General features: G+C 43.1%; 1 protein-coding gene across 1 annotated transcript; it reads left to right on the forward strand.

The window, feature by feature from the left end:
- Positions 1 to 209: 209 nt before the first annotated feature.
- Positions 210 to 4,759, forward strand: LOC139414217 (adenosine receptor A1). The gene is made up of 2 exons (XM_071162111.1): positions 210 to 565; positions 4,111 to 4,759. Exons 1-2 carry the CDS (start codon positions 210 to 212, stop codon positions 4,757 to 4,759), a joined length of 1,005 nt encoding a protein of 334 aa, XP_071018212.1.
- The last annotated feature ends 8,477 nt before the right edge of the window (positions 4,760 to 13,236 follow it).

Here is a 13,236-nt window from a genome sequence, read left to right on the forward strand (position 1 = left end):
CCAGATGCTCTAATTGACATAGGGCCCACTCAATCAATGCCAGATCAGCGACAACCCACGCTTCTCTCAACAGCAGCAACTCAGAGGGAACACGTAGAATGGAGGAGGACACAAAGAAATTAGTTGAATCCATAGGACCAATTGAAGAAAAACCTCTTAAACCATTTCCATTCTGAGGCAAGGCAAAGGGAGATCTGAGGACTTTTAAAATGTTTTCCTTTCCCGGTATCCAGCCACGGGAGCATGTGGACATGATTTACATCTCCATGGAGACAGCCATCGCCCTGGCCTCTGTGCTGGGAAACGTGCTGGTGGTGCTGGTGGTTTGTGTAAACCGCGCCCTGAGAGACACCACGTTCTGCTTCATCGTGTCTCTAGCGGTGGCCGACATCGCTGTGGGAGCCCTGGTCATTCCCCTGGCTATAGTGATTAGTCTGGGGCTGAAGACTCAATTCTACACCTGCCTCTTCCTCGCCTGTCTGCTCCTCATCATCACCCAGGGTTCCATCCTGTCTCTAATGGCCATCGCCATTGACCGCTACCTCCGGGTCAAGATTCCCATCAAGTGAGTCCACTGTATAGCCACCGGTTGCATGCTATTTATTGAAAAACAACTGCCAAATTCATGACAAAAAAACATACCTTAACTGAAATACATCACATGAAATACATTTATCTGGTCTGCAGCACCACCTGTCATGAAATTACAGAATATGCAGGGTTTTAAACTTTTAATAGAGGATTGTCCATAATGAGATGGATTTTGCTTGAGGGCAACAAATTAAGAATTTTACTGTATTCCTAGTGAGGACCATTTTCTGTTCATTCTAATTATACATTAACTTAGAGTGCCTTCAGAAAGTATTCACACCCCTCGACTTCTTTTCCCACGTTTAATTAAAATTGATAACATTTTGATTTTGTTTCACTGGCCCACACACAATACCGCATAATGTCAAAGTGGAATTATGTTTTTGTACATTTTCACAAATGAATTAAAAACGAAACGCTGAAATGTCTTGGGTCATTAAGTATTCATTGCCTTTGGTATGGCACGCCTAAATAAGTTCAGGAGTAAAAATGTGCTTAACAAGTCACATAATATGTTTGTGTGCAATAATAGTGTGCACTCTGTGTGCAATAATAGTGTTTACATCATTTTTGTTTATGACTACCTCGTCTCTGTACCCCACACATCTGTTAGGTCCCTCAGTCAAGCAGGGGATTTCCAACACAGATTCAACCACAAAGACCAGGGAGGTTTTCCAATGCTTCACAAAGAAGGGCACCTATTGGTCGATGGTTAAAAATAGAAGAAAAAAAATACATTTAATATCCCATTGAGCATAGTGAAGTTATTAATAACACGTTGGATGGTGTATCAATACGCCCAGTGACTACAAAGTTACAGGCATCTTTCCTAACTCAGTTGCTCAATGGTTTCACCATGAGGCCAATGGGGACTTTATAACAGTTATAGAGTTTAATGGCTGCGATAGGAGAGAACTGAGGATGGATAAACAACATTGTAGTTACCACACAATACAAATCTAAATGACAGAGTGAAATGAAGGAAGCCTGTACAGATGACGGAAGCTTATACAGAATAAAACAAATACAAAACATGCATCCTGTTTGCAATAAAGTAAAGTAAAACTGCAAAAAAAATGTTTAAAAAAAAGTACATTATGTCCTGAATACAAAGTGTTATATTTGGGGCAAATCCAACACAACACATCACTGAGTACCACTCTTCATATTTTCAAGCATGGTGGTGGCTGCATCATGTTATGGGTATGTTTGCCATCAACAAGGACTAGCAAGTTTTGGGGGGGATAAAAATAAACGGAACAGAGCTAAGCACAGGTAAAATCCTGGAGGAAAACCTGGTTCAGTGTGCTTTCCAGCAGATGCTCGGAGACAAATTCACCTTTCAGCAGGATAATAACCTAAAACACAAGGCCAACTATACACTGGAGTTGCTTACCAAGATGACATTTAATGTTATTGAGTGGCCTTGTTACAGATTTGACTTAAATCGTCTTGAAAATCTATGGGAAGTTTTGAAAATGTGTGTCTAGCAATGATCAACAACCAACTTGACAGAGCTTGAAGAATTAAAAAAAAAATAATGTGCAAATATTGTATAATCCAGGAGTGCAAAGCTCTTAGAGACTTAATCAGAAAGACTCACAGCTGTAATCACTGCCAAAGGGTATTCTGACATGTATTGATTCAAGGGTGTGATTACTTTAGGAGGGCGCTGTATAAGTGGACTTTTTCAAAGGCCTCTTTATATTGATGTGCGAGGGATACCAAGGGAGTATGCGGTAGCAATGTGCACTATATATACAAAAGTATGTGGACATCCCTTCAAATGAGTGGATTTGGCTATTTCAGCCACACACGTTGCTGACTTGTGTATAAAATCAAGCGCGCAGACATGCAATCTCCATAGACAAACATTGGCAGTAGAATGGCCTTACTGAAGAGCTCAGTGACTTTCAACGTGGCACCGTCATAGGATATCAACATTTCAACAAGTCAGTTCGTAAAATGTCTGCCCTGCTAGAGCTGTCCCGGTCAACTTTAAGTGCTGTTATTGTTAATCTGGGTTTGGCGGATGCTAGAAGAATGCTACCTGCCCCAATGCATAGTGCCAATTATTTCATTGTTCGGGCTAGGCCCCTTAGTTCCAGTGAAGGGAAATCTTAACTCTACAGCATACAATGACATTCTAGACGATTTTGTGCTTCAGTTTAGGGAAGGCCCTTTCCGGTTTCAGCATGACAATGCCCCGTGCACAAAGCAAGGTCCATACAGAAATGGTTTGTCTAGATGGGTGTGGCAGGACTTGACTGGCCTGCACAGAGCCCTGACCTCAACCCCATCGAACACCTTTGGGATGAATTTGAACGCCGACTGCGAGCCAGGCTTAATCGCTCAACATCAGTGCCTGACCTCACCATTGCTCTTTTGGTGGCTGAATGGAAGCAAGTCCCCGCAGCAATGTTCCAACATCTAATGGAAAGCCTTCCCAGAAGAGTGGAGGCTGTTGTAGCAGCAAAGGGGGCACAAACTCCATATTAATGCCCATGATTTTGGAATGAAATGTTGGACGAGCAGGTATCCACATACTTTTGGTAATGTAGTGTATCTGAGGAGAATTTCTCTCAGACTGCGGAAAGCCATATATCTATGCTTAGTTGAATAGAAATCAATGGGCCAGACATTGAAAGCTTTTAAGTATATTAAAATGTTCTTGTCTGTCCCAAGGAGTGATTTTTAAGGCTGGTTCGTTTGGCATTTTTGGCAAAGTTCCTGGTGCGTCTTATTTATTTGTATTGTCATGTGGACAGGGGACCAATCCCACTGGGTACACACTAGTTGAATCAACGTTGTTTCCATGTCATTACAATGAAATGACATTGACCCAATGTGAAATAGATGTTGATTTGTCGTTTTTGCCCAGTGGGAACTTACTATTAAAAGGGAACGGATCCTTAATTTGGCTGTTTAATATTAAATTATCATACATTTGGTTTAAATTGTATTGGTTTCATAGTGCCATCTTTTATTTTCTCACGTAAAAATAAAATAAAGAAATAAAGAAATCAGGAAAGAAATGTAGATGTTTACATTTGCTTAGCTTTCAGTATTTTGCATCCCAAAAATCCATATCTTTGTCCTCAGGAAATTTGGTGACTCTTTATAAATCACCATCAATTCATATATGAATGCATTGTGCTTCTGTCACAGAATACGTTTGACACCCTGTTAGCTTGAGTGGCACTGAAGCAAATGGGTATAACAGTATGACAGTCCATACATGAATTTAATTCATAATGCAATAAACCGAGATTGTGCATCATTGTTATTCATAACATCTCATGCTTTGCTACTTATAACAACATGTACTTTAAAAATGCATGCCTAATGCATCTATCAAGCATTTCACACAGATGGCTTATGAAAAGATATTTCTAGATATATTTGACTGGAGATTATCTGAAGTCTAAGCGAAACTTTATCTCCAACTGTTTTGCATGTTCCATGTTTGACTGTGTAGTTTTTCAAACTGACTTTGATCATTCCTCTGGTCCCCTTCAGGTACAGCATCATCGTGACCCAGAACAGGGCATGGGTGGCAGTGTTCCTGTGCTGGCTCCTCTCTGCCCTGACCGGGCTGGTGCCAATGTTGGGCTGGCACAACGAGCACACACACGGTAACCTCAGCACCACCAGTGATGACATAATAGTTTGCACATTTACCACGGTCATGCGCATGGACTACATGGTCTACTTCAACTTCTTCGGCTGGGTGGTGGTTCCTCTGACCATCATGATCGCGCTTTACGCTGAGATCTTCAGGGTGATCCGGAAGCAGCTCAACATGCGTGCAGAGGCCACTTGCGACACCAGCAAGTACTTGCACAAGGAGCTAAAATTAGCCAAGTCCCTTGCGCTCGTCGTCTTGCTATTCGCTCTATGCTGGTTGCCCCTGCATGTCATGAACTGCATCCTCTTCTTCTGCCCGGAGTGTGGGATGCCCAAGAGCGCCATGTACATGGGCATCTTTATGTCCCATGTCAACTCTGCCCTCAATCCGCTGGTCTATGCCTTCCGGATACAGCGGTTCCGCGCCACGCTAGTCCAGATCGCCCGCCGCTGCATGCTGTGTAAACACAAGGAGACCAGCCCCTGCCCCAACCAGCCCAGCCCGCCACCCCTGTCTGATAAATCTCCAGTCCACCCTTAGCCAGGACCTTCATTGTTTCTATGCTTTTCCTGCGGAATAGTTGCGTTAAAGAAGTAGCCATAGTGCAATGAGGAGGAAACTTGTCTCTCACAACGGTTGCGTAACACATCTGGGATGAAGGAAACAGTACGTGGACGCCCCCAATTACTGGAATGAACTCCAACAAAGAGCACTTCACTGAATTATGGAAACGAAATGAATTTACAATTGATATAGGCCCCACCTGGGAAAGACAATCCAGGAAAAAGGAAGACTTTAAATAAGAATTAGCCCAGCCCATATCTGTAATTTCACTCACTGATGCCAGCTGCAATGCATATTGAATAATTTGCTGTATATCGAGATCCTTGTCAAATTGGCCTGTAACACACTCATCCTCTTTCAGCTTTAGTGCCAAGCTAGTGGCATGTGTATGGGTGGGGTGCTGTTACCTTGCCAACTGTTTTGGCAAATGGCGTTGGAACAAAAATAACAATTTACAAGAGTTGGTTCAGTACTACTGTAAAATCCCATGCTTTCCCAGGAAGATGACTCAATATGCCTATATCTGTTTTACAGTCAAGCTGTTGTCCATCACGGTCCACAAAGGAAATGTAAATCAAGACAATTCTCTGTAAACCAAGCTCCACAGATTATTCTAAAGAAGAACGCTGTTTTCAGGTGAACAGGTTCAACAATGCTTTGTTTGAGAAGAATGATCTGTAGTATTTTCTCCTGAGCTTGGTTGTGCCATAATTTTTATAACACTGACAGGGTGTTGGAAAAGGCTCCAGGCATCTGAGTGAGCCCGATTTAAATCTAGAGTGAATTAATTACATGCAGTACATTATGGCTGTGTGATTTATACAACCCTGGAAAACCTTCATGCAAGCCTTTGTCAGTTCTGCTTCCTCATCAACTTGACCCTCACAAGGCACTTCCGTATAACTGATACACATAGGGGTAGGTGGTTGGAAAGAGAGTCTGGGGATATTGCATTTGCATTCAAAGTTAATAAATAATCACATCCTACTAATTACACACTAGCTAAATTGCTTGACAATCTGCATCATCAGCATTGTTTTATATGGCTATCGGAGTACGGGATTTTTTGAGATTCTGATATTACCTCCAAATGTTTCCTAAATGTAGAGATACTGAAAGCATGCACTGTCCTTGTTTATGATGTACTTCGACATCATCTTTATCACAAAGTACAAATACATCTCTGACTGAGGAGCACGCGAAATGTGGGTTCAACAATGGGCAACCCACCACTTGGCAAAGCACGCCGCAGAAACCAATCAATCCTGAGCCCAAAGGGGGTTAACACCTGACCCCAGAGACTCAAATAAAGAGAGGGCTCAGATCCTGCATGGATCTGTTAGAAATAGCTGTTAGAAATGGACAGTCCACACAGACGAATTACTTCATGACAGGACGTGGGAGAGGTGACACTGAGGCAAGGGCTTGTGCAATTTGCTCCTGTCACTCATGTTGTCGGTGAAAGAGGAGACTGACCTGATTGACAAAAGCCAATTTTCCATGTTTAGTTCACACACACACACACACACACACACACACACACACACACACACACACACACACAATACAAGTATTCAGAAGGGACACTAGCAGTATTGATGCTGTAAAATTATAATCACCAGACACTTTGCATTACTCTTTAGTTTTGTGAATGTTGAAATCTTGAAATCCTGAGAGGATTTAGGGTGATGTGATTCATAGAATCACCCAATGGAGGACGTCTTAAAGAACTGTCGCAGGAAGACCAACCAGGAGAAGAGTACCTACTGCATGGACCGTTACTTTCTTGTTTTTGTCATCTTCTTCCTCTTTGTGCTGTTTGGGGAGGTTATCTACAAAACGTGGTGGGAGTCAAACGAGCATAAGCTTAAGCCGTTTATGATTGACTTTGCCACATACCTGTTCGCCCAGAATGAAGGGGAAGAGAGGATTAAACTGTATGCCTATTGGACAGTATAACATCCTCATGATTACCTGAGGATCACCACACCAGACGTTGTGATTTGTCAGTAGGCTACTTTGCTTTGACAGAAATATTTGAAATGTGATTAATTGTTGTCTGTTTGGAAATCCTGTTTTTGTTTGTAACTGACGTGTGCATGGAAATCCATTAGATGTACTCTGAATAATCATCTAAACTCCAATATGGTCAATTACTCAATAAACTAAACTGTGTAATTAAAGTGTGCTCACTGAAAGCCAAACACAACTTTAGAAATAGTTCATAATTCTTCTCCCTCTGCCACCTCTAGCGGCAAAACCATAAAAGCTACCAACACAACTGTAAAGGTGAATTGCCACTTAGAACCAACTTCTCTGGTTTTAAACAGCTTATGTCGCATAGATATGAGTCAGAAACATTAATTGTAGTTTCAAAATCGACTACCAACTGTAAATTGGATCATTTTGGTCATAAAGTCAGGTTCGTCCAAAACAGAGTTTTGTAAGTGAGTTCGTCACAATTTACTGGAGGATTGGGTATGGATTATTTACACTTTTGCCAATGATGCCCAATTGCCCAGAAACAACACCATGTGGTCTGCCCCCCAGCTGCCATAGGAACATTTGTTGTCTGCATGTGGATGTAATGCACACACATTTCCCTCTGAAAATAGGAATGAAAATGGGCTTCCATAAGTTTGTTCAACAATCTTGGGCAGATGGATAGGATATGGATGACCTCTTCTACTTGGGCTGTCAACCATCAAAATCTAAGACTGGCGTGTTGTTGGTAAATAGCTACGTTTTGTTTATAGCTAGCTACATTACGAAGCATGTGATAAATACATTTGATTTGATGTACATGTCATTATGGGATAGGCTATGTAGCTATGATACTGGGTTATTGTAATGTGATACAACAAGCTAAATACATAGCCTCTCCCTGACATATAATGTGATAGGAAGATTTGATAGCTAAGGTTGCACCTGAAGACAGATTTGATCCCTGTTAACTAGCTGGCTAGCTCATATTTAAAATAAAAAAAACTGAAAACATGTTTGATGCATGTTGCCAGCTTGCTTTCAATAGTGTTTCAACTCAAACTGGCTAGCTACTAACAGCAATACTTTTTTCACCTCTTCCACACTGACTTTACGGAATTCGAAAGTACAATTCTTGTCTTTCATAATTTGGTCCGATATACTTGGATGTGTAGTGTCAGCGTTTGTTGCTGGCATATCATCCCTACATTTGCTTATCTTGAAAATGAAAAAGTAATTAAAGTAGTTGGCAATATCAGTGGGCTTTGTGATGAATGAGCCATCTGATTCAATGAATGATGAGGCAGAGTTGGCTTTTTTTCCCCAAAATGTCATTGAAGGTGCCCCAAAGCTTTTTACTATCATTCTTTATATCATTTATCTTCGTTTCATAGTGTAGTTTCTTTTTATTTAGTTTAGTCACATGATTTCTTAATTTGAAGTAAGTTTGCCAATCAGTTGGGCTGCCAAACTTACTTGCCATACCTTTTGCCTCATCCCTCTCAACCATACATTTTTTCAATTCCTCATCAAACCAAGGGGATCTGTTTTTAGAGTAAATTTCTTAATGGCTGCGTCCTTATTAGTAACTGGAATAAGCAATTTCATAAATGTGTCAAGTGCAACGTCTGGTTGCTCCTCATTACACACCACAGACCAGCAAATATTCTTTACATCATCGACATATGAATCACTACAAAACTTCTCGTATGACCTCTTATACACCGTATTAGGCCCAGCCTTTGGAACTTTGGTTTTCCTAGATATGGCTATTATTTTGTGATCACTACATCCTATGGATTTTGATACTGTTTTAAAGCACATTTCTGCAGCATTAGTAAAGATGTGATCAATAGGTGTTGATTTAATTCCTGTGCAGTTTGTAACTACCCTGGTAGGTTGCAGGCACTGGTTACCGTTTGAAGTTCTTTCTTGAGTGGGCAGCTTGATGAGAGCCAGTCAATATTTAAATCACCCAGAAAATCTACTTCTTTGTTGATATCACATACTTTTCACACTTATTATCCAGATACTGACTGTTAGCACTTGGTGGTCTATAGCAGCTTCCCACAAGAATATGCTTTAGGTGAGGCAGATGAACCTGTAGCCATATTACTTAAACAGTATTTAATGTTAGATCATCTCTAAGCTTTACAGGAATGTGGTTCTGAATATAGACCACAACACCGCCCCCGTTGGCATTTCTGTCTGTTCGGTAGATGTTATAACCATGTATTGCTACCACTGTATCAAATGTATGATCTAAGTGAGTTTCAGATATAGGCAGAATATTTATGTCATCTGTTACAAGCAACTTACTGAAGTAATGGACATTGTTTCTCAGGCTGTTAATATTACCTAATTTTAGCAATTTTCTGGGTTGCTTGATTGATTTTAATGCTTTACTGGGAAGCTTATCAGAAGTAGACTTGCTCATGTTATTTATATTGGAGCTGAGTGCAGGGTGAGCTACACAACATGATCTTCCTACTAGAGCACATCGCCCCTGTGCAAACAGTGTAACTCTGGTTCAGAGGCTCATGGTTACTGCATACAATAGCTGTAGGATAAACATAGGTATTCGGTGCAATTAGGGGCACATAAAGTTACTTATATTGTGTTTGCCAATCAAATCAAATCAAATTGTATTAGTCACATGCGCCAAATACAACCTTACAGTGAATTGATTACTTTCAAGCCCCTAACCAACAATGCAGTTTAAAAAATAAGAATAAGAAATAAAAGGAACAAGTAATTAAAGAGCAGCAGTAAAATAACAATAGCAAGACTATATACAGGGGGTACCGGTACAGAGTCAATGTGCGGGGGCACCGGTTAGTCGAGGTAATTGAGGTAATATGTACATGTAGGTAAATTTTTTAAAGTGACTATGCATAGATAATAACAGAGAGTAGCAGCAGCGTAAAAGAGGGGGTGGGGGGAGTAATGCAAATAGTCTGGGTGGCCATTTGATTAGATGTTCAGGAGTCTTATGTCTTGGGGGTAGAAGCTGTTTAGAAGCCTATTGGACCTAGACTTGGCACTCCGGTACCGATTGCTGTGCGGTAGCAGAGAGAACAGTCTATGACTAGGGTGGCTGGAGTCTTGGACAATTTTTTGGGCCTTCCTCTGATACCGCCTGGTATAGAGGTCCTGAATGGCAGGAAGCTTGGCCCCAGTGATGTACTGGGCCATACGCACTACCCCCTGTAGTGCCTTGTGGCCGGAGGCCGAGCAGTCGCCATACCAGGCAGTGTAGCAACCAGTCAGGATGCTCTCCATGGTGCAGCTGTAGAACCTTTTGAGGATCTGAGGACCCATGCCAAATCTTTTCAGTCTCCTGTGGGGAATAAGTTTTTTTGTGCCCTCTTCACAACTGTCTTGGTGTGCTTGGACCATGTTAGTTTGTTGGTGATGTGGACACCAAGGAACTTGAAGCTCTCAACCTGCTCCACTACAGCCCCGTCGATGAGAATGGGGGCATGCTCAGTCCTCCTTTTCCTATATTCCACAATCATCTTCTTTGTCTTGATCAAGTTGCGGGAGAGGTTGTTGCCCTGGCACCACACGGCCAGGTCTCTGTCCTCCTCCCCATAGGCTGTCTCGTCGTGGTCGGTGATTAGGCCTACCACTGTTGTGTCATCTGCAAACTTAATGATGGTGTTGGAGTCGTGCCTGGCCATGCAGTCAGGAGGGGACTGCATGCACCCCTGAGGGGCCCCTGTGCTGAGGATCAGTGTGGCAGATGTGTTGTTACCTACTCTTAACACCTGGGGGCAGCCCGTCAGGAAGTCCAGGATCCAGTTGCAGAGGGAGGTGTTTAGTCCCAGGGTCCTTAGCTTAGTGATGAGATTTGAAGGCACTATGGTGTTGAACGCTGAGCTGTAGTCAATGAATAGCATTCACACATAGATGTTCCTTTTGTCCAGGTGGGAAAGGGCCGTGTGAATTGCAATAGAGATTGCATCATCTGTGGATCTGTTAGGGTGGTATGCAAATTGGAGTGGGTCTAGGGTTTTAGGGATAATGGTGTTAATGTGAGCCATCACCAGCCTTTCAAAGCATTTCTTGGCTACAAATCAAATCAAATCAAATCAAATTTTATTTGTCACATACACATGGTTAGCAGATGTTAATGCGAGTGTAGCGAAATGCTTGTGCTTCTAGTTCCGACAATGCAGTAATAACAAGTAATCTAACTAACAATTCCAAAACTACTGTCTTGTACACAGTGTAAGGGGATAAAGAATATGTACATAAGGATATATGAATGAGTGATGGTACAGAGCAGCATAGGCAAGATACAGTAGATGGTATCGAGTACAGTATGTACAAATGAGATGAATATGTAAACAAAGTGGCATAGTATAAAGTGGCTAGTGATACATGTATTACATAAGGATACCATCGATGATATAGAGTACAGTATATACGTATGCATATGAGATGAATAATGTAGGGTAAGTAACATTTATATAAGGTAGCATTGTTTAAAGTGGCTAGTGATATATTTACATCATTTCCCATCAATTCCCATTATGTGGCTGGAGTTGAGTCAGTGTCAGTGTGTTGGCAGCAGCCACTCAGTGTTAGTGGTGGCTGTTTAACAGTCTGATGGCCTTGAGATAGAAGCTGTTTTTCAGTCTCTCGGTCCCAGCTTTGATGCACCTGTACTGACCTCGCCTTCTGGATGATAGCGGGGTGAACAGGCAGTAGCTCGGGTGGTTGATGTCCTTGATGATCTTTATGGCCTTCCTGTGACATCGGGTGGTGTAGGTGTCCTGGAGGGCAGGTAATTTGCCCCCGGTGATGCGTTGTGCAGACCTCACTACCCTCTGGAGAGCCTTACGGTTGAGGGCAGTGCAGTTGCAATACCAGGCGGTGATACAGCCCGCCAGGATGCTCTCGATTGTGCATCTGTAGAAGTTTGTGAGTGCTTTTGGTGACAAGCCGAATTTCTTCAGCCTCCTGAGGTTGAAGAGGCGCTGCTGCGCCTTCTTCACGATGCTGTCTGTGTGAGTGGACCAATTCAGTTTGTCTGTGATGTGTATGCCGAGGAACTTAAAACTTGCTACCCTCTCCACTACTGTTCCATCGATGTGGATAGGGGGGTGTTCCCTCTGCTGTTTCCTGAAGTCCACAATCATCTCCTTAGTTTTGTTGACGTTGAGTGTGAGGTTATTTTCCTGACACCACACTCCGAGGGCCCTCACCTCCTCCCTGTAGGCCGTCTCGTCGTTGTTGGTAATCAAGCCTACCACTGTTGTGTCGTCCGCAAACTTGATGATTGAGTTGGAGGCGTGCGTGGCCACGCAGTCGTGGGTGAACAGGGAGTACAGGAGAGGGCTCAGAACGCACCCTTGTGGGGCCCCAGTGTTGAGGATCAGCGGGGAGGAGATGTTGTTGCCTACCCTCACCACCTGGGGGCGGCCCGTCAGGAAGTCCAGTACCCAGTTGCACAGGGCGGGGTCGAGACCCAGGGTCTCGAGCTTGATGACGAGCTTGGAGGGTACTATGGTGTTGAATGCCGAGCTGTAGTCGATGAACAGCATTCTCACATAGGTATTCCTCTTGTCCAGATGGGTTAGGGCAGTGTGCAGTGTGGTTGAGATTGCATCGTCTGTGGACCTATTTGGGCGGTAAGCAAATTGGAGTGGGTCTAGGGTGTCAGGTAGGGTGGAGGTGATATGGTCCTTGACTAGTCTCTCAAAGCACTTCATGATGACGGATGTGAGTGCTACGGGGCGGTAGTCGTTTAGCTCAGTTACCTTAGCTTTCTTGGGAACAGGAACAATGGTGGCCCTCTTGAAGCATGTGGGAACAGCAGACTGGTATAGGGATTGATTGAATATGTCCGTAAACACACCGGCCAGCTGGTCTGCGCATGCTCTGAGGGCGCGGCTGGGGATGCCGTCTGGGCCTGCAGCCTTGCGAGGGTTAACACGTTTAAATGTCTTACTCACCTCGGCTGCAGTGAAGGAGAGACCGCATGTTTTCGTTGCAGGCCGTGTCAGTGGCACTGTATTGTCGTCAAAGCGGGCAAAAAAGTTATTTAGTCTGCCTGGGAGCAAGACATCCTGGTCCGTGACTGGGCTGGATTTCTTCCTGTAGTCCGTGATTGACTGTAGACCCTGCCACATGCCTCTTGTGTCTGAGCCGTTGAATTGAGATTCTACTTTGTCTCTGTACTGGCGCTTAGCTTGTTTGATAGCCTTGCGGAGGGAATAGCTGCACTGTTTGTATTCGGTCATGTTACCAGACACCTTGCCCTGATTAAAAGCAGTGGTTCGCGCTTTCAGTTTCACACGAATGCTGCCATCAATCCACGGTTTCTGGTTAGGGAATGTTTTAATCGTTGCTATGGGAACGACATCTTCAACGCACGTTCTAATGAACTCGCACACCGAATCAGCGTATTCGTCAATGTTGTTATCTGACGCAATACGAAACATCTCCCAGTCCACGTGATG

The sequence above is a fragment of the Oncorhynchus clarkii genome, chromosome 7, assembly GCF_045791955.1.
Source record: "Oncorhynchus clarkii lewisi isolate Uvic-CL-2024 chromosome 7, UVic_Ocla_1.0, whole genome shotgun sequence".
Classification (NCBI taxonomy): Eukaryota; Metazoa; Chordata; class Actinopteri; order Salmoniformes; family Salmonidae; genus Oncorhynchus; species Oncorhynchus clarkii.